This window comes from Erpetoichthys calabaricus, chromosome 1 (assembly GCF_900747795.2).
Source record: "Erpetoichthys calabaricus chromosome 1, fErpCal1.3, whole genome shotgun sequence".
NCBI classification, from domain to species: domain Eukaryota; kingdom Metazoa; phylum Chordata; class Cladistia; order Polypteriformes; family Polypteridae; genus Erpetoichthys; species Erpetoichthys calabaricus.
The window spans coordinates 331,423,711-331,447,110 of NC_041394.2; the positions used below are offsets into that span (position 1 = coordinate 331,423,711).

At 38.1% G+C, this 23,400-nt stretch overlaps 1 protein-coding gene across 1 annotated transcript in view; it reads right to left on the minus strand.

Annotated features, from left to right (window-relative positions):
* LOC114666536 (zinc finger protein 664-like) overlaps window positions 1–18,076 on the minus strand; it is a 29,435-nt gene extending 11,359 nt beyond the window's left edge. The window contains exons 1-2 of the mRNA XM_028821438.2: window positions 17,943–18,076; window positions 888–1,420 (exon numbers count right to left, since the gene is read on the minus strand). Of these exons, the coding sequence (XP_028677271.1) occupies window positions 888–1,254 (367 nt within the window). The 5' untranslated portion in view covers window positions 1,255–1,420; window positions 17,943–18,076. The remainder of the gene's footprint in view (window positions 1–887; window positions 1,421–17,942) is intronic.
* Window positions 18,077–23,400: the final 5,324 nt, after the last annotated feature.

A 23,400-nucleotide genomic window follows, 5' to 3' on the forward strand; every position in this document is an offset into this window, starting at 1 on the left:
AGATGACTGTAGCTAAGATCAATCTATCTTTGTATATCACATTCTTGCATGAACAACTTCCTTTTGGTAGCTATTAAAATCCCAATTAGACCTCAGTCTTGGCATTTTAACTAGGTATATACAGGTAAAAGGAACTTTATTTACAGTTTACTGAAATAAACATTTATGTCAGGACTAGCTGTGTGTGGTCTTCGGGACAAAAAACAACCTCAAGACTCCCTAGCAGTTTTATTATATTTGTGAACTTGCAGAGGCATCAGCTAAGTGGCCCATGACAGGTCATATCTTGTCCAAGACAGACATATAGTCAAGTGCAAGTGTGGCACACATTGAGTTGCAAACTCAACTCATGCAAACGTATTGTGGCTCATTGTGTGAATGTACAACATGCATATACCACAAAACTAAGTTTGTCTGCTTGGGATGAATGAGAAAAAAAATTTAAAATGCATGCATGCGCCATCTCATCAAGTGCAAATCACACTTGTACAAGCTTCTACATCTTCCATGGAATTCACACCAAATCCCATGGCTGTGGTTGAGCATGGGCAGCGTGGACTGCTTTATATACACACACACACACGCACACACACGTCTTTCAGAGTGAGAACTGAAGTACATCCATTTTGTCATCTAGTGGCTGTGGTTGAGTGTGAGCAAAGCAGAGAGCTCCATCCACACACTCACACATACGTCTTTCATTTATATGTCTAATACATGACTTGTAAAACTTCTACAAAACTTATGCTTATGCTTGAAAATGTTTTAATTTTTCAATAGAAAACTTCTAGACTAAAACATTCTGCACTCTAAAGCAAAGAAAACCAAAAGTTTTCTTCAAGTAAATCATGTCAGCCCTAAGCCATACTATTTACTTTAGTACCTACCTTTTCCACTGTGGCTCAGACATGTTGCTTTCTCAGACCTCTTTATGTCACACTCCAAAGATTCCAACTTCACATGGAGAGAATCATTCTGGTGGGGGCTCTGTCTACTATGTGTGACACCTAATCTAGGTCCATCTCCATGTGCACAGAAATTCTGAGATGCACTCTCCAATTTAATATTTTCTTCCTTGATACAATTGATAATTTCACTTTTCTGCATGCCACTGCTATCAGATGTTGGTTCAGGGTATTCTTTCATGCTTTTTGTTGCAGATTCACAATCCTCCTTTATTTTAGATGCATTCCACTGATGCTGCAACCATTCCCACTCACACTTCTCTTCCTTAATGTCCACACTTTTCTCCATAGCATTTAATAAATGTAGATCCTAGTGTAGTGAAGGATTCTCCCGTTCTTTATTACTGCTCATCTCTTACAATCCCTATTTACAATAATGTCCTATCCATTTCAGTTCCAGATCAGCACGGTATCTCTCTCCATTGGAGTTAGTAATAGGCTGCATCGGCATGGACCTGCAAAGGGAGGGAGGAGGTAAAGGTTATTCCCACACTGAAAAGAAAGAGACACAACATTAACTGTATTGAGTCGATTAGACTATATTATAATCTCCCCACTGTCTCGCATTTTTGGAAACAGCATCACCACAAAAACCAACCCCTCTTAAAGGAGTTGAAAGCTTTCAAAAATTAACCAAACATTGGTGGACATATTTATGTCAGCTCTTTCAATGTTTCTTCTTAGCTCATTGCCTTCTGCCCTTTAGATAGTTTAGTTGCCATTTTATGGACTTTCCCCATGGGGCAATTGTGCTACTTCAAATATAAAGACAAAAACAGCATAAACCATTTCTAGGAGTGGCTTAACATGTGTACTACACAACTTAAACAAATCCTCTCTGGACTTGCAGTCTATCAAAGTCATTAGGCTTTGTATTACTTCTGTAGAAGATCTAAAGTCCTTAAGGACCCATTGTTATCCACAATCAAATTCCATTTTATAATATTACTTTTACAGCTTCAAAATTCCAGTTGTAAGCTTATATTGTATGCTTTTGCTTCCTTTGTGTGAAACCACCTCACACTCCACCTGCTACATACTGTATCGGCCTTACACTTCAATTTTGGGGATTTTACCAACTTTAGGGGACATGTTCATAAAACTAAATTAAGTGCCACATGTATAATTTAACTAAGCTGTTAGGGGTGTATTGTAATTTATTTTAACATAGAAAGTGAAAACAAAGTACTCCACACAATCCACCTCAATTAACCAAGGAATATTTTTCCCCACTCCTAGAAATCTTTTTTGTGCTAAACTATTTCAACGCCCTATTCACTACACCCATTAAAATAATTTTAATTATTGAGCTAAATAACATTGTACACTCTTCAATAACTACATTTTTTCCTGATGAAACTGAAATTAATAATGTGGAAACTCCACACCTAAAGTCATTTTTCAACACAACAGCTTTAAGTCTTCTATAACTCTGCCATTACTTAACTTCAGCATTTATTAATCTAAAAGGCCTAGACTTCCATAACAGCATGGCATTTCCCAGCTGCACTCATTATCCATTTGTGTACATCTTGCCTGAAGAAGGGGTCTGAGTTGCCTCCAAAGCTTGCATATTGTAATCTTTTTAATTAGCCAATAAAAGTTGTCATTTTGCTTGGCTTTTCGTTCCATTTGTGTAGCGATTTTTTGAAATACACAAACAGTATTACTAAATTTCCTGCATCCTACAAAAGTTTTCAGAACCTTCAAATTATCAACGTTCAAACAATGCTTAATTTATCTTCTTTATTTTTTTATTGTAAGCTAAAATGTTCAGTTGTAGCATGGTAATAAGCTCAGAACTGTATACATTGACAGCATTTCTTTCTTTTTTGGGCATTATGGTTTCTCTCTCCTACTTTCTTTCATTTGTTTTATGAATAAAAAGACCAAAATAACTGCTTAGGGTTGATTATTGAAGCAATGATATGCCTTACAATCAATGATCTGAAATTTCTTATTAAAATTCTTTATGGAATCTTTACTTTTTTTTATTAATTAATTTTATTGTAATCATTCCATACAAATAGATCAATTTTTACAAAGGATAGGATTGAAAACAAGTCGCCCCCCAACCCTGTGAGACACAGCATGGCCAGCAGAGTAAAACTTAAGGCTTGTAGAGTTTAATAGGGCAATAGAGATAAATCGGAGAAGAAAAAGAAATGTGGAGATTATTGCTTCCTCTGTGAATTAAGAGCTTATTCTAAGACTAGGGGGCTCCGCCCCCTGCTCGCTTCGCTCGCCAACCCCTGGCGTTGGGGCATGACAAAGAGTGAGATGTATGAATTAGATATAGAATAGTGTGCAGGTTTGGATGATGCCTATATAAATACAAAATAGAGTGTTTGGCATAGAGTAATGTTTTATTGGAATATTTCTCTGTATACAACATTAGTAGTAAAGATGGTGTCTTGTCTTTGAATGAGTCTTCCTTGGCATGGATCATTTTTAATTTTAACTTTAATGTGAGATGAACGTCGAACACATGAGAAGGCAAAATAAAGTTGTCCATGTCCAAAAACGGGTTCAGAGAGGTAGATGCCAACCTTGTCCATGGTTTGTCCTTGTGATTTGTTGCTGGTCATGGCAAATGCAGGTTTAATGGGGAACTGTCGGTGTTTCAATGTAAAAGGTAATTCTAGGTTAGAACTCGTAAGGTCAATTCCAAGAATGAGAACAGTATTGTTAGCATGTGAATCTGAAAGAACTGTTGCTTGAATAACATCGTGTTGTTATGGTGTTGACGACTAACCGTGTGCCATTGCATAAACCCTGTTTAGTGTTAAGGTTTCTTAATAGCATGATTATTGTTCCGTTTTTAAGGGTAAGGTTGTGTTGTGGTCATTCGTCCGGGTTAATAGTGTTCAAATATTCTAATGGGAAATTCAGATGTTCATTGTCGTCATCAGAGTCAACTTTGTCAGAGCTTAGAAAGAGCCATGTCTCTCCAGGAAGTAATGAAATGACCTGGTTAATAATGTGATTAACATTAATATTTTTTGGACATAATATAGTGCGTTGTGTTAACCACATATGCGAAAGCAGTATGGGCCATTGCCTTTTGGTGGCCTGATATGTACACCGGTAGATGCAAAAGCAAATGAACTATTGTAGGATCTAATGCAGTTCATAAAGTTTTTACTTTCAGGCACATCCTTAGTTAGAAGCTTCTGTAGATATTCAGGATATGAATGTAAAGGAGGCAGTCTAATCTGCCCCTTTTGACAACAACGTGTAAATTCATTATTTGTATTGCCAGTTGTTTCTTCTGTGAAGTTAAGTGAATGACAATGATTGCAAATGACATTCATTAATCCCAATGAATTTTCATCAATAGTGGACTCATTATTGAAAGCGTTGTCAGCCAACTGGCGTAAGCGTTTAGCAGACGTCTGGTGTTGATGTCTGCGACGGGCATGTTTTGCTTGTGGTGTTTGAGTGCCGCGTTGTTGCATGTCCATTATTTGTGACGCGCTATTTTTGAGTTTTAATTGATCCGCCTCCGCTTTGCGCAAAGTCCGTTTCACTCTACGTCGTGCATTGTTTGTATCGTGCCTTGTCCGTTTTTGTATGTCGGTCAGTTGAGCTTTCTGCTTTTTGAGTCCTGCTTGCTTGTTTTCTGGCCGGTCATATGCGCGTTGCTTTGCTCCCTTTTTTGTATGTCTGAGACGCAAGCTCTTTCTTTTGAAATCGTGCTTGTTTTGATGCAGCACTTTGAGACGCGCGCTGTATGCATCTACGTTCAATGTGTCTGTTCATTTGGGCACGTCTCTGTAACGGGGTTACTTGAGCTTTGCGTTTTTTGATCCGAGACATTTTTTCTCACGTATTTTCCGAAGCGCATTGTATGCGCCGCCGTGTATTCTTTTTGTTTCATTCGTGTTCGTGTGTTTGGTTCCGTTATCCGATCCGAATCGTTTTGTACCCGTGACCGTGTATGCATGACTTGTTTGTTCCTCAGCGTGCGAAATATGTATAAGTATTAAGGAGGATCGCACTCACTGTTAATATGGAGCCTTTACTCCAGTTGAACGGTTAATAGTGCTTTATTTTAATGAGATCCACCTATGCTGCCTAGTGTGAAGGTTTTGAGATGACGTATGTTTAATATGGACGTTTCCTTTAGATATGTGGCTTTGGGTGTCACTTCTTATTGATTGGGGGGGGGGGGGGGGTGTGTGGGTGAGGATTGTTGTTGAGCGAGCGTCTTCTTTCGTTTTGTGTTCCAGGGGCTTGTTGAATCCCCCTCTTTGTGTGTGTCCCGTCCGTTGCTTGTAGGGTGTGTGGGGTGGTTTTGTGTTCTTTTTTTTTTGTGTTCCAGGGGCTTGTTAAATCCCCCTCTTGGTGTGTATCCCGTCCGCCCTTTCTTGCGCCTGCGCAGTACGTCTTTTTGCAGCTACGGCCCATGGCCGGATGTGCCTGCGTCCATCATCCGGTTTAGCATTCTCGGTTAGTAATATGGATATTACTGATTAGATCCTGCCAAGTTTTGAAAAAATTCTGTACAGATACTCTAACTGAATATTTGATTTTTTCCAATTTCAAATAGTATAAAACATCGGTTTCCCACCGACTTAAAAGAGGAGAGTTAGGATTCTTCCCGTTTAGCAAAATAAGTCAACGTGCCAATAGTATAGTAAAGGCAATCACAGTTTGTTTGTCCTTCTCCACTTTAAGCCCCTCTGTGAGCCCACCAAACACAGCTGTTAGTGGATTAGGAGGAATTGTGACACCAAGGCTGTCTGAAAGGCACTTAAAAATTTTGATCCAAAATGATGTTAATTTCGTGCAGGCCCAGAACATGTGACACAGTGAGGCTGGAACTTGATTGCAGCATTTGCAGGTTGGATCTTGCCCTGGAAACATTTTGGACAGTTTTAGGCGAGACAGATGTACTCGATATATAATTTTGAGTTGAATAATTGTATGCTTTGCGCATATGGAGCTCGAGTGAAGTCTCTGCACTGCTGTTTTCCGCTCCTTTTCTGATATATTGATTAAGAGATCTTTTTCCCATTGTCCTCTTGGATCTTTAATAGGGAGGGACTGCAAGATAATTTTATATATTGCAGAGATGGTGTCTAAGTCCTTGAAATTGAGCAATATTTTTTCCGGTATGGAGGAGGGTGCAAGAGGAGGAAAATCGGACAGGTTCTGTTTAACAGAGTCCATAATTTGAAGATAGTGAAAGAAATGTGTGGCTGGAAAGTTAAATTTGGAGTGTAATTGTTCATAGGATGCAAAGATGTTGTCTATATAAAGATCTCTAAGCAATTTAATCCCAGTTTTTTTCCCCAGATATTAACAACTGCATATGTTTACGAGGGTTGAAAGAGGTGGTTCTCTTGCAGAGGTGCCACAGAGAAAAGTTTCTCCATCTTAAAATGCTTTCTACATTGGTTCCATATTCTGAGTGAGTGAAGCACAATTGGGTTATTAGTATATTGCCGATAACTTGCATTTATTGGGGCACAAAGTAGGGAATATAAAGAAGTACTGCAGGATTTTACTTCCATTGCGGACCAAGCCAGTGGAATCTATCCTAAAGTGCGTATTTTAAAATTAAATCTGCAGGCTGTGGCTACTCAACTATCACGTGATAGGTCTAGACCAGGGGACTCTGCCTTTTTTTTCTGGTGTACCATGTCACAAGCCCAGTATGGAGCAGATAACCTGCTGGTAGTCGGAACCAACCAAACCAAAGGTAAAGTGAGAGACAGGAAAGAGATGGCACAGTAGTGGTAGCTGATGTTAAAATGAAGAAGGTTGATTTTATTCACCAAAACATTTCAGTTATAAAATGACATTTCATGAAATGCAAATTGTTTTTTGCCAAAAATGCAGTTCAGTTCAAAACACATACTCAAGTGGGTTTGCACAAAATCACTGTGTCACTCTCATAAATAATGAAAAAAGAAAAATGTTCCTATGTACGATGGCCCTTACCTGGATAAACCACAAAAAATGTTAAGAAAGTCCCTTCACCAAAAAATAAAATAATAATCAGGAGCCTAGCCTGGCTTATACGAGTACAGTATATCTACAACTCTTACCTTACAGCCGAACACGGAGCAAGTGCACTGCTCTTCAGCTGGCTAGACCTTCAACAACGAAATACACTCAACTCTGCCTTTCCTTTTATCTTAAATTTGCAAATACTGAACTCCCACTAGGCACAACTAAAGATGAAGTTTCTTAACAAGGGAATATTGATAATTTTTTTTTTTTGTGTGTGGGTCTGTTTTTAATTTTCCATATATATGCAAAAATAATTTTCAATTAACTACTTTTAATGTAAAAACTGTAGTGTGATTTGATATGAAACATAAAAGGGACTTTCAATACTTTACACTTATAAAAAGTATACAGTTACATTTGAATCCAAATCAAAAGTGGAAGTAACCTACTGGTTACATATAAAATATGGTCAAAAATAGAAAAGTAACTCAGCTACCGCTTTTAGGTGCAGTATGTTCCTGTAATTATTTTTTAAAGAAGGACAATTACAGACTCCATAACAAAAGCTTTCCACTTTTGATTAATATTCTGTTAATAACACTAAAATTAAATGTTAGATACGTGAATTTTATTATTAATTGTCAACATTCATCTGTCTTCCTCAATGTGCATTCTGAACTTGTCCATCAATTTCTAAAACTTCTGAAACTTAAGATGCAGCAAACAAGTTTGCCAAAACTAAAAATACTGTTAACACTAGTGCAATGGACTAAGATAGATAGATAGATAGATAGATAGATAGATAGATAGATAGATAGATAGATAGATAGATAGATAGATAGATAGATAGATAGATAGATAGATAGATAGATAGATAGATAGATAGATAGATAGATAGATAGATAGATAGATAGATAGATAGATAGATAGATAGATAGATAGATAGATAGATAGATAGATAGATAGATAGATAGAAAGAAAGAAATGGGAAATTCACATTCTTCAGCAGCAGCATACTGATACAATAAATAATATTAAATTAAAAAATAGAAAAATAAAAGTAGAAAAGTACACATACATATACAGTCATACACGAGGGGGTGAAAGAAGTAATTTGCAGTCTACTTCTGTCGGGGCAATGTTAACAGGCAACCTGTTACAACGCACTCTTCTGCAAATATCCGTCAGTCTTGGCATGTCATTCAGGGGCAGTCTCCATCCTGAAATGGGAAGACTCAAAAAGGTGGGACCTAGACAGAGTTTTGACCTCTGACCACATGGGCAAGAATTAGCACCGTTGACAGACACGGAATAGGAAAAGGAGGTCAGATGGGAGAGACAGGAATACTAGGAGACAGAGAAATGGAACTAAACTATAGCCTAGCATAATATGGAGACTCTGGTTCTGCTGCTGTGTAACTAACAGTCCATCATAAGACCCTCTACCAAGCACCCCTTCTTTTTTTCTGGTCTGGTGTTACCTCATATCATCTGACAGCGACTCACATATTAGATAAGACTACAAGACTACATTCATTCGACTAAGGAACATTTTCAGCTATATTTAACCTAAACTACACAAGGCAATTTAAACATAACTTTCAAAACCAGAATGGACACTTTTTTTTTTTTTTTTTTTTTTTTTTTAATACTGTCAACCTTGCCAGGAATGCAGCCCCCAGTGTGAAAATCTCTGATGTTGAGGACACTACTAAATATATTTACTGAATTTTGAATACTTCAATTCATAATTCCCAATTAGTACATTGAAAGTAACACAGAGCTTAAAGTAAAGGGAACTATACATCTCAGAAATAATGAATACTAAACATTTGAATTCAAACAATTCTACTGACCAATTAAAATAGAGGCTCAATTATAAATTAAACACACAACCAGATGTTATAAATAGGCATTACTCCCAAATTGGAGATGTTAGATTTCAAAGTTGACAAAAAAAAAAGCATCACTGTAAATATATTTACAAAATACTGAATACTTCAATGCATAATCCTCAAAAATGTGCACTCAATTAATGCAGAACTTGCAATAACTATTTTCTATTCTACAACTACTGACAACACGTTGAAATAACTGACTTAACTTATTGTATGAAGGAAGCTATAAATTTAATAATTTATAAATACTGAACACTTGAAATCAGATTTATACACTGCAAATGAAAATAAACGCTGTGTTATAAATTAAAACTGTGTCCATTATGTTGTACATGAGCACTAACCCAACACTGGACATGGCAAGGTATTAAAAATGCATTAGTTACATATACCTTGCTTCTCAAACTGAAATTTAAACCCTCCACCCCTCCATGTTGCAATGCACCAGGTGACTCACAAATAAAGGCATGATAAAAAAGTTGCATTTCCTAGTAAAGAAGGTTAAAAATATTACTTACAAACCAGGGCTGTGGAGTCGGAGACAATTTTGGGTACCTGGGGTTGGAGTTGACAAAACTGTACCGACTCCGACTCCTAATAAATTTAAATTGTAATGAAAAAAAAATACAGCAAATTCAAATGACAGACAGACAGACAGACAGATAGGATACTTTATTAATCCCAAGGGGAAATTCACATAGTCATAATTAAGTACTTCTCCGGTGTAAGAATAAAGCCCAGTGCATAGTTGGGTTACTACTAGTGTGAAGTTCAGCTGAGCTATTATACAACCTGACATTCACATATTGTAATCTGGATTATGGTACACTACAAAAAGTGTTTTCATTTTATTTCAGATATAATGTGTCTAACAAGTTTATTTGAGTGTAAACAAGTGTAATGATGTAGGTGGTGGTGTGTGCTACGGCCTGATGTGTGTTCAGGAGTTCATGTCTTTTGCTTAAACTGGCCAATAGGTAGACTGTCAGCTTCCTAGCCAGTAGTTCTGTGGTAAAATGACATGAATGTTGCCTTCCTTCAATCAACATGGAAAATACATTAGCATATTAAATACAAAGGAGTCGGAGTTGAAGTATCTACCGACTCCACAGCCCTGCTTACAACATAATTTAAAGCATAATCTGTGTTGTGACCAGGGCAAGAGCCAGACAGACAGACATTTCTTACAAAGATTGTAATTTGGAATATAAGATTTGAGTGGTGTGAGGTTACTAGATCTCTAAAAAGAAAACATACACTCGAAATTGTCGAAATTTATAGGTCTGCACCCTCTGCACACAGTCACCTCTGATGATCACGGGGTCCATGAGGTGCCTGGGCCTCCTAAAATCCACCACCAGGGGGGGATTTTTCGTACGTGGATTACTTGTTTAGCCGGATGTAATTGTTGACGATTTGGCCTGATCTTGGATCTGTCGGTTTTTCAAAACTCTTCCTGGATGTGTTGTCATAGCAACACATCCAAATCTTCAAACCTGCTCGGAGTAGGTTTGTTCTATGTAAAGAAGGATTAGCTCACACACGTAATCAGTGTCCGTACATGGAATTCATTCAGTCATGGCTTCACCGTTCATGAATGAGCGACCAAATGATATTGGTGCGCAAATTATAAGAAGAGAATTTCATATAGAGGGTTTACGCGATCGGCAAGATCCTTTATTGCTCCCGGAGGAAATTCTTTTCGAAAGATACCACTTTAGCCAAGGGGGAATATTGTACCTCATAGATTTATTAGCAACTTATATTCGAAGTCAGACTAGGCAAAGTCAGGCTCTCACAACCACACAGACAGTATGCATTGCTTTGAGGTTTTTTGCAAGCGGCACTTTTATTTATACACTGTAGGCGATGCGGAAAATCTATCTAAAAGTGCAGTTTGCCAGGCAATTCGTAAAGTCTGTTTGGCTCTGAAATATTTCCTTTGGGTTTTCAGAGTGTTTCCTGGACACCTGCGTGTGCAGACAATAAAAGAGGCGTTTCATGCCATTGCAGGTAGGCAACACAGGAAAAAACACCCGCAGTTCCATGATGAATCTCACAATCAGCCTAATATTCTCATTACCCAGGATTTCCAAATGTGATTGGGGCACTGGATTGTTCGCAGATCTGAATAATCAGACACCATGTCTTCATCATATATTTGACCTTTGTCAATATCTCGTTGGTAAGACACAGGTTCAGGGGATATGACATTCCCTGCAACTAACCCAACAAAAAAAGAGGGCTATATGGAACATACCTATGGCACACATTGAGGACAAATGTATGTAATGACCATCCTTTACCGGAAATGAAATGACCACTGCATCCTGCCACTGGTTCTGAGGAGGAGCTTCCCCCTGTAATGCCCTTAGAAACAGGGCGATGGGCATTTTGCTGGAGAGTCAACTCTTCTGCAGGGGTTAGGTCTGGACCGCATGGACCGCCACCTGTTTTTTGCTTGTCTGCCTTCTTATTAGCTTTAAAATTAATGTTTTTTTTTTTATATTATATATGATTCTTTATGTCAACAATTCTTTAAAATAGATATATACCAATATTTACCAGTTTGAAGTATATTCTTGTACTTCACTTTAACCTGTTCCCATGTTCTCCTTGTGCTCACGTTTGATCTGGAATTATGACATATTAAATAATAATTAATCTGACACATAGGAAATGAAACACTGCATTCAGTAAGTACAATGCACACTACTTAGTGTTTAATTTGTCGGCCACTTTTTGCCAGCCGTCTTTTCTGGTTTGAGCTGCTTTTGCAGTGTTACCCCTTTTGCATATTAAATCTTGAAATTCTTCATGTCCTTCAAATAAAAAGTCTTGTTCCGCTAGTGTGAAGAACAAAAAAAAAAAAAAAAAAAAAAAAATGCTCCCGTTCTTTCATCATTTTGTTATAGCCTATCAAGGACTTGCTGATCATGTTTTCTAGACTCAATATATATGGGCTTTTCACTCAGTGCGGGCGCGCGCATTCATCTCGGAGGATTAGATCCAGCTAAACTAATCTACTACATGGCTGCATTTGAAAAACCGACTTATCCCGAATGAGTTTCACCGGCATTAACTCATCCAAAGTGAGGCATCTGATCTTGGATGATTTAAGCGACGTACAGAAAATACCCCCAGCTCCTTGGTTTTGCTGGTGTTCAGGTGTACGTGGTTTGAGTCACACCATTTAACAAAGTCCTTGATTAAGTTCCTGTACTCCTCCTCCTGCCCACTCCTGATGCAGCCCACGATAGCAGTGTCATCAGTGAACGTTTGCACGTGGCAGGACTCCGAGTTGTATTGGAAGTCCGATGTACAGTATATAGGCTGAACAGGACCGGAGAAAGTACAGTCCCCGGCGGCGCTCCTGTGTTTCTGACCACAATATCAGACCTGCAGTTCCCGAGACGCACATACTGAGGTCTCTCTTTAAGATAGTCCACGATCCATGCTACCAGGTATGAAACTACTCCCATCTCTGTCAGCTTGACCCTAAGGAGCAGAGGTTGGATGGTGTTGAAGGCGCTAGAGAAGTCTAGAAACACAATTCTTACAGCACCACTGCCTCTGTCCAAGTGGGACAGGGATCAGTGTAGCATATAGATGATGGCATCCTCCGCTCCCATCTTCTCCTGGTATGCGAACTGCAGAGGGTCGAGGGCATGGTGGACCTATGGCCTCAGGTGGTGAAGCAGCAGCTGCTCCATGGTCTTCATTACATGTGACGTCAGGGCGACAGGCCAGAAGTCATTCAGCTCATCTGAATGTGATACCTTTGGGACTGGGGTGATGCAAGATGTTTTTCAAAGCCTTGGGACTCTTCCCTGTTCCAGGCTCAGGTTGAAGATGTGCTGTAGAGGACTCCCCAGCTCCAACGCACAGGCTTTCAGCAGTCGTGGCGATACTCCATCTGGACCCGCTGCTTTGCTGGCACAAAGTCTCCTCAGCTCTCTGCTTACCTGGGCTGCTGTAATTGTGGGTTGGGGTAAACTCTCACCTATGCTGGTATCAGCAGAAGGATGGGTGGAGGGTGCAGTACTCCGAGGTGAGAGTGGGTTAGGGTGGTCAAACCTGTTAAAAAAGTTGTTCATCTGGTTTGCTCTCTCCACGTCTCTCTCGATGGTGGCACCCCGCTTCAAGCTGCAGCCAGTGATGATCTTCATCCCATCCCACACTTCCTTCATGCTGTTATTCTGCAACTTCTGCTCCAGCTTTCTCCTGTACTGCTCCTTCACCGCCCTGAGCTGGACTCGGAGTTCCTTCTGCATGTGCTTGAGCTCATACTGATCACTGCCTTTAAAAGCCCTTTTTTCTGGTTCAAAAGGCCCTTGATGTCGCTTGTAATCCATGGCTTGTTGTTAGCATAGCAGCATACTGTTCTTACTGGAACTACAATGTCCATACAGAAGTTGATATAGTCAGTAGTGCAGTCAACAACCACCTCAATGTTCTCACTATATGATCTCTGCAGGATATCCCAGTCCGTAGTTCCAAAGCAGTCTCTCAGAGCCTGCTCTGCCTCAGGGGACCACTTCCTGAATGAGATATATATATATATATATCTAAATGAATAAATAACAGTCTAGCAAAGTCTGCGCAGAAAGAATCAGAGATGAGATCATTTAATAAAGATTATGTCCAGTGTCCTGCAAGTACCTTTTTAAAGAAAATCAAACAGTGGAAACAATTGAGGATTCTGCTTAAATTAAAAAATTAATTTAAACAAATTGTCTAAAACAGTAAAGAAAAAAAAAATTATCTTTAGGAATACATGTTCAGAGTTGTTTCACATTTAGTAAAGTAAGCATGCCAGGCTTGTGCTGAACCCTTTTGATTGGCTTTTGCTCTGTACATGACCCACCACTTTTGGATGGAGCTCCCTTGTGAGACCGCTCTCCGAGTCAATTGGGTATTGAGTGCAGGGTTTCATTGACCGTCTTCATGTCACAGTAACGTATCTACAACGTACTGTTTTATTAGATTGCGTTTTGCCAATCACATTTTCATCAAAAAATACAAATGGCATACTTTTCAAAATGATTGTAGCCCTTGACCTCAGTTCACATAAATTTGGGGAAAACTCACCCTAGTAGACACTATGATATATTACATATACATATATAATAACCACTTTAAACCTTCTCAAGCCTACTCCGTATTTAATGTATGTGAAACAGTATGGATTAAGACACTGTGAGAGCTTTATATAGGCAACGTATTTGCATCTTATGAACACTGATGCTCCAAATTTATCTTTCTAGCTCCACTCTTTTTCCTACATGCAATTCAGGGTTTTTTTTTTTTGGTTTTTTTTTTTTTAATGAAATATATATGCCTTTCCACAATTCACAGCCTTATCAATTGCAGAGGCCATAGTAGTTACTCTTGATGAAGACTCAGACAGCATTTTAACAAAAAATATAAATGTCAAAAAGTCCTCCCTTCAAAAGATCCCAGGAAACAGTGGGAAATGGACCTTCAAATTTGAATCTCCGAAAAGGAGTGGAACTCAGCGATACATTGAATACATCCCAGTTCTGTGCCAAGAATTCCATAATTCAAGTAAACACCTTTCAATGACCATATTCATCTTGTTTAAAATTGTCCAAGATGTGGCAGGATCCAACTTACAAGCCCAGCCATACAGATCCAGCATCACATGTTTTGGGATGGCACTAAAATAAATTTTTAGAACGTTAACATTATACAATGTTATTAACTGTTATACCTGCCTCGCTCTCTCCACCTTGCTCTGTGTTTTTGTCAGTATGCTGCTGCTGGAGTATGTGAATTTCCCCTTGGGGATTAATAAAGTATCTATCTAATTGTTCTATTTCAAAAAGTCAAATGAGATTTTCTTGCTCACATCTCTGTCTCTCTCTCTTTTACTTGGAAGGGTTTTGAATCTTTTTTTTTTTCTCCCCTTTGTATTTCTATTTTTTTCTTTCTCTGCGTTAACTTTAAGGTAAAATGGTTGTATCCACTATGTCAATATTTGACTGATTGAGTAGCATACCATTGCAACGTTCCGGTATTTCAAAAGTTAAATATAATTTTAAAAGATTTCATATATAAACAACTACAGCTGTGTGAAAATGACAAACCACTTTCTTTTAATGCTTTTTATATTTTCTGTATCAGGAATTAACAGTTCCATTCTCTCCATGCCTTAAAATTAGAGAAATCAAACATTAGGTGACAAACTCTGTGCATCAGATTGTGATTATATTTATCAACAAAACATAGTGTTGTGTGGGATTTATCATCATGTAATTCCACTTGACACAGCTGTATTTTGTAAGGTTTTTATTAGTCACTTCCACTGTACTGATTAATGTTGGCCCATTTGCCTTAACTCTTTCAGGGCTGATGTCGACTTTTGTCAAAAGGAGGAGTTGACGATGGTAATCAACTGTAAACTGTGACAAAACCAACTGTTATCTTTTAGTTGGACTCTCATTGCTAGAAGGAAAGTTAGCTTCATTGGTTTGACCAAGATTTCCTGGGCTTGTGTGAGTAGCAAGGCGAAAACAACAGCAAAAATGGCACTGACATCTAGCGAGAGATCAAAGTGAATGCATAAAGCAAACTACTGCGTGGATGACGTTTGGCATATTATCTCTGAACTGGACTATGACTTGTTGGACTCTGATTTTGATACAAGTGATCGAAAACGAATGTGAGGTTCCAGCTTCAATTGACTGGTCCCCAGCTAATCATGGTGCTGAACGGGTTCATGTAGCTGATACGCCTACGGCAATGTTCGCCAGGGAGGAGTGCCACTTAACAATGATAAGAGGTAGAAACCGTGATCCCTGCTGCCTCAGCCATGTGAAGACAGCTTGGCAGCAAGACTGCCGCACATTCTTGTCAAACTGGCTGGCAACATTTTATGTTGATTTCTGTGTGAAACCATTGCTTTTCAGAAACTATTTTTTGGAAAAAACATTCAGCCCTCAGACAGTTAATATCACTGCTTCAGTTCATTCTTGTTTGAAGCCATTTATTAATGCACAAGTCTTTTAGTCTGGCAATTAGAAAAAAAATCTTGATTTGTTTTCTGGACATTAATTTGCCAGTGTGCTTATTGTCAGTGTCCTGATGAATAACCCTTCAGTTCTTTGGAATGATCTCAGCTCGTTGCATTTAGCAAAGTAGCACAGTTTGTTTTGAATTGCATCACAAGAATGACAAAACTGTTACTTGCATTTGCCCTCAGTAAAGCAAGCAAACACAAGATAATGAGCTACTAATACAGTATTTATAAATAGAACAACAATTGTTTTACAACAGCAGCACATCATCAATGACTCACTACAGGAGTGAATAAAAAAAATATATTAGTCAGCAATCCATCAGTACTAACTTGGAAATTATAGGTGGTAGGAGACCACTAGCTCACAGATAACAATAACAAGTTCAGTTCTCTAATTCAGCCAGAATTCAAACATTTCAGTCTATATGCGCATTTCAGTTCTGCAAGTTTAACACAGAACTTACTGTAAAATATTAAAGGTGGGAAAAACAAAAACCATTTTGAAACAGTCAACTCTTCTGTTTAAATTTTATTAGAATAACCAGTGTTGGACCTACCACAATAATAGGATCAGAACTTTGAAGCACGCCAAACTGCCTCCTTATACTGCTATGATCTCTGTAGAGAAATCAGTATCTTCCCCTTGCATCAAAATAGCAAAGTCCATATTGCTTGTATTATTGTTACATATTATTTGTCTCACTCACTTTAACCAAGGCTTACAACATTCGAGATCAAATTAGTTAAATCTTTCCATGTGTAGCATAGGGGGGTGAAATACTTTGCTAATGGTGACACTTCTTTTTAAATAGTGTGGACACTTTTTCAAAATCATAGATTATAAATAAAAAGTTAATTAAAAAAAATAGTGGCGAGACTAATGTTATACACAAATTTGTGAATCCAAAAACAAGGCATTATTACTATTATTCAATGACCTGTCTCTAGTGTGTGTGTGTGTGTGTGTGTGTGTGTGTGTGTGTGTCCCATGCGGTGGGCTGGCGCAATGCCCTGTGTTGGCTGGGATTGGCTCCAGCAGACCCCCGTGAACCTATAGTTAGGATATTGCGGTTTGGACAATGACTGACTGACTGTACATTCATAATTCTTAATACGGATTTACGTTCTACTTCAAATGCATTCGAATGCAATACAATTCTACACCACAGTCTATCACAGCAGCGATTGTTAACCACGCTTTTCATTGTACATTCCAAAGACTAGTAAATAAAACGTCATCTTTATTTTGAACCGTATACAACTGAAATATCGTGTTTTGCCAAAAATCTAACATTACATTAACACAAATGTTATGACATTGGGACACGCCTTTATTTTTCCTTGCTATCAGATTTATTTTATTGCATGAAGAAAAAGGTGCTATATTCTGTATACTATCTTCAACTTGTATCAGTAGCAAATAAGGTGTAATCACATACGCGTGGAGCTCTAATTCCAAATCCCAATTATCGCCTGCATGACTTGGACTAAATCTCCATTAAATTCTTGAAAATCTCAGTGGACAAGGCACCGCATGTTAAATTGAAACGCCGACAAATAAAAACACGGTTTTTATGGGGGAATGAATATCCGTCCGAGAAAAAAAAATCACAGCGGCAAAGACAGTGACAACATGCAGCAGAACAGCTCTGGTATAAAACGAGACTCTCCAAGACTGGGCTCACTTGATCTCCTATTTAAAAACACATGATTTTTAAAAGGCGCAGACGAGTTTACACAAAATGACTACCAGGACATCAAAATAGTCAACTATTTAAAACAGGCTTCGCAGGTCTAACCGAGGTAAATACGTACAGGAAAAACGGCCATTCATGAATAGCGCAGAACGAGTCTTTGTGCCTTTACGTACAAATAATATCAAGCGGTGTCAAAATGCCCCAGCTACGGACATCAGACACATTCCTCTGGGTCGCTACAACACACAAAACAGAGCCTAGGAGAAGCAGTAGGGTGACACTCAGTGATCAAAACCTGTGTGTCTGACGGTAATGAAATCGGTCGCTCTGTTGTTATTATTATTTTCTTTTCGCTTTTGAATATTTTAAATGTACACACCTTTTGTTGCTCGGGGTCACGGTTTTCCAGCTAAATCCTCACGCACTGCGAAACCTTCACCCACTCAATTTGAAGCTCGAGCCAAACAGGCACGTGGCGTCATCCCACTTCCGTTTCCGTCGCTCGAATTGAAGTTACCATCTTCATTGTCTTCTTTCTTATTTAATGGCGGTTGACAACATAGACATAGAATTACTAGATGCTTCATGACCAGCAGCATCGTACGTCAACGTCGCCGCCATATTGCGAGTGGCACTGCTATGGAGTGGAGTAATGGATAAAGACGCCTCACGCATGTGCTGCTTGGGATTGTACAAACCGCTGTACGCTCCAAACCAGATCACAGGGATTACATTTCATAGGTAAAGCTGAACAATTGTTTTGGTTATATTCGGCCATTAGAAAATCCCGTTTTATAATCTTAACTTTAGCTACGCCAGGCTAAGCTAGCAAAGCTATGCATTTATGTGTTCAAGTGAGCCTCCAAGCAACGTTTTGGCTAAATGCATTAAGTCATTAACTATATAGATTGTTGTTAGCTGTTAACATTTCTCAAACTTTGAAAGTTTCCCAAAGAAATCCACCTCAGAAAGTAGTGGGAGGTAGCCTTTAAACGGGATTTTGAGAAAGCTCTCCTGTGATGTGTGCCGTGCTAGTTTGGTAACAGATGCTGTACCAGCATCACATGATCAAAGCTACCACTTGCTCACATTAAAAAAACAAAGGAGGTGTGAGGATTCCTTCTGAGGGTCCAGTCAAGGTGGTCAAAGTAGCTGAGCATGTTATCCGACAGTCAACATTAGGACAAGCTGTCAGTGTATCTTTGATCAATCAGTTTGTTCGGGCTGATATTGGTTCAGATGATACGTTTTTTCTCAAGGAGCACATTGAGGAAACACAGTTTGAAATTGACAACCATCATTTTATGCTCATGTCTTTAGTTGTGTCTGTCTTCCACAAACTAAGGCTGCACCATATTGCCAGACTGAATACTCTCAAATTACTGAGTGGCAACACACGGAAAAAGCTATGTAAGACAGTTCTGTTTCATGGATTTTAGATCCTATCCTGTATATATTTAAGTAACCACATTGTGTGTGTGTGTGTGTGTGTGTGTGTGTGTGTGTGTGTGTGAGAGAGAGAGAGAGAGAGGGATTGAGAGAGAAATGAGTGAAATGTTTTCAGAAATTATTAAGCCAATTTGTATACAATAAAATTGTTTATTTTTGTCATTAAGTGTATCATTTCACAAAGATAACTGGCAGTAACAGTGCAAAATTCACAATTGGTATGCCAGTTTGAAAAGGTAAGTTCTGAGGGCAGTTTTAAAATGTGTTATTGAATCGAGCTGACGTATATAAGAGTTGAGGAGCACAATGAGAGACGCTCGAGCTCTCATAGAACTGAGTTTGATGTGCGGTACAGAAAGTCGAGCTGCAGATGAGGATCTGAGTGAGTGAGAGGAGTGTAAGTGTGTAGGAGATCAGTGAGGTTGTGGAGAGCTTTAAATGTTAAGAGCAGTATTGTGTATTGTATTCTGTAGTTAATAGGGAGCCAGTGAAGTTGAGAAAGAATAGGTGTAATATGTTCAGTGGATTTAGAACAGCAGGTTATAATCCTGGCAGCAGAATTTTGAAGAAGTTGTAAGTGATGGATAAGTTTTTGTGGGATGCCAGATAGAATAGTATTACAGTAATCTATACGTAATGTGACTAGGGCATTAACCAACACTTCAGTACTGTGTTGCATAAGAACAGGACAAAGTCTAGAAAAGTTTTGGAGATGGAAGAAGGCAGTCCGAGAAATGTTACTTATATGGGAGGAATTATTTAATAATAATAATTATTATTTAATAATTGTCATTATTAGTATATAAATGGATATAAATAATTGCATTTAAATGATTCGCCAAAATCTGTTGTATGTAAATGATATTGTTTTAAACATTGTTTTTTCATCAGAAAACCCAGTTTCCACGTTTACCTGTATTAGTTTAAATAGCACTTTTGCCACTCACAATATGGCATATGCTCTGACGTATCGTGTCGACTGGGCAACACAGTGAATGCGGCGTCTATCTATATATGTCTATGGTTGACAAGAGAACACTCTGTTGGTTGACAAGCCAACTTAAGGTGCATTACCGCCACCAACTGGACTGGAATGTGACGCAGGAAGGGGCGGAGGGGACTATCCCTAGAAATACCTATACAGTATCTTCCAATTAAATGCTCTCTAATATACCTATAGTTTTTAAATAACAGAATATGGATCTACATATAAATTTAAACTCCTCTCCATGCCTTAATAATTGTTGCAATGTCAAGTTACCCATTCCCAGGGATAAATAATAATGATAAAATAATAATAATAATAAAATATGCTCATTGCCCAGAGGGGGCTGAGCGGTCTCATGGTCTGGAATCTGTGCAGATTTTATTTTTTTTTTCTCCAGCCGTCTGAAGTTTTTTTGTTTTTTCTGTCCTCCCTGGCCATCGGACCTTACTCTTATTCGATGTTAATTAGTGTTGTCTTATTTTAATTCTTACTTTGTCTTTTTTTTTCTCTTTTCTTCATCATGTAAAGCACTTTGAGCTACATTATTTGTATGAAAATGTGCTATATAAATAAATGTTGTTGTTGTTATCTGTCTCTAATTCATTACAAGATCTTACATACTCAAGACAGATGCTGTCCTGTCTAGCATAATGTATAATTTAATCTAGTGTGCCGAATTCTGATGCATGTTAATATAATTTCTTCCCTTCTCATAATAATAATAATAATACATTTTATTTATACAGCACCTTTGCCATGCTCAAGGCACTTAAATTGTTTCCTTTTCTCATGGATTCGACTCTGCTTTGTATTCTATACCTATGTCTTCCCTTACCATCAGTGTCCCTCATTTTTTGCCACGTCAAATCAATTTTCAGTCTCATTTTTCAGTCTTTTAATTTTTGATTAACTAAATGTCACCTGTAAATCTATAAAAGTTTTTTCAGTGGCTTTTTTTAGCCAAATCATCAACTATTTCATTTCCATTGATCTTTTATGTGCTAGAAACTATAAAAAAGTAACATACAAACCCAAATTCTGTAATTGATACAATGGTTGAGTCACTTCCAGTAATAAATCTGGTATTGATGAAGAATTACCTGTTCTAATAACCTATAAGACAGCAAAGGAATCAGAACAGATATGTACTCTGTTTGGTGAAAGTTGCTCAATCTATTGTAGACCCAAAGTAGTGGTTATCAGCTCAGTTGTAAATACTGACACATAATCAGACAGACTTTTGTTTATATACACTTCTAATTTTGGGACACAAAAAGCTGATGCTGTAAGGCACATTGTGAGGGATGGCTGGGATCATTACGAGGCCGAGACGCCTCCTTAATGAATGAACAGAGGGAGATGGCTTATGAAGAGCGTTATCTCCCCGAGCTGCTATTTGGCAGCCCCCGCTGGGTTGCAACGGTGCCTCAGATTCCCACAGGGTTGTGTGGGAATTGGTATTTGTTGGTTCAGCCCTGATGGGTTCGAGATGTGCTTCTGGGGGGTGCTGCAGGGACTGCTGAGCCCTTTAATATAGGGCTCCTGCCTTACCCAGAAGTGCTCCCAGGCCACAATTATGCAACACTGGAAGTACTCCCGGGATCTTGAATATAAGGAACTGCCTCATCAGGGAACAGAGTCAGGAGGAGCAGGACAATGCTTGCCAGGAGGAGTGAAGGCAAAAGGGAGAGAGAGAGAGAGAGAGAGAGATGAAAAAGGAAGACACTGTTGTTTGCTACTTTTTGGTACTTATTGTAACTGTGGTGAGGTGGTGGGAACACAAAGGAAAATCATTTCCCACGCCTTAAAAAAGACTTCTGTGTTGATGGGCTTGTGTCTGGTGTCCGTTGTGTTGGGTTTTGGGGAGGTGGAGCGCCCCCTGGTGGTCACAGCGTCAAAATACCTTTGGATCCATCCATAAACATCCTTAATATTCCATAATAATTTTGAGTAATATATATGTTTATTATAATCTTTTCATACACACCTTGACTATTATGTTACCATATTCTCACAATCAGTTTATTTCAGCAGTTTTTTTATTGTACATTACTTAGTTATGCAAAAAGATTATATTTTACACAGTATTGAATATATGAGTGTAACACTATATAAATGTAATGAATTATTATTATTATTATTATTATTATTACTGTATATATAAGTGTGACTACAATCAAACTGGTTCAGTCCAGTTCAGAATCATGGAAGTTTTCAGCTGAGTTCACTTTATTTTATATAGCTCTCTTCACAGTGTACTAATTCACAGCTTGTGCTAAACTTACAGCTATGAATCATTGACAATATATTGCAACATTTACAGACAAAAGCATCACTGTATTGCGATATCAGTTTCAAATAATAATAAATATTAATAATAATACATAATAAATGAGTAAACTACAAATAAAAGACTTGTAGTAGTGCTACAAGGGAGAAAAAAAATCATTAAACTCCTCACTCCTTGAAGACTTACCACATCTACAACTAGTGGCATTACCAGTTCTAATCCCCTAATAATGGCTAAAGTTAGTGAAACCCCAGATCTTAAGTGAAATCAATACGAAAAACATAGACCGCCATGCCTCGCTGATTTATTGAAATCTATTTAATTACAAGAACTCCCAAGTAAACTGTTATAACTAATGGGGTCAGCACAGTGTCTTGATTCTTGGGCTCACAAAACCCAAGCTGAGGCTTTGCCTCCAGGAGAAGGATAAAAAGCTCCAATATGACCTATAATCAAAATCAGCATGGCCCCAAAATAAAGAAGCAGGCTTTCAGCCTCCACAAGACCAACAAGAAAAAGTGTTAAAGGATTTTATCACAACAGCAGCACCATTTATTTCTATAGCACAATTTCATACTCAGAATGGAGCTCAAAGTACTTTACACAATGTCAGAGGAAAAAAATTAGATAAGAATAATAATAATGAACAAATGACATACAAAAAATAAATCAATATGCTGTTTTTCATACAATACATATAGAATTAGTAGAAAAGGTAGAGTCCACATCTATTGTATATGTAAGAACCAACCTTAGAAAGTTAATGCTTCAAGTTAAATTAGTGTTTGCTTAGTCCAGCATTTCTCAACCTTTAAGTATTTGCGACCCGAGTTTTCATAACAGTTTTAATCGCGCCCCCCTAACATTTTTTTGAAAGGAGCTCACTAATACCAATTTGTTCTTCTTTAATTAATGATATATCATAGATGCATATTTTATTATACCTACTTAACTTTTATCGACATTTATCTAACTCTATATTTATTTTTCTATTGCCAAAATGTAGTTTAAGTTAATTTGTTTTGGTTTCAATAGATGTATTTTTCATATTTTTGATTCTTGTTTTCTTTTTTTCACATCTTCGTGCCCCCCTTTTTGTTACTTCGTGCC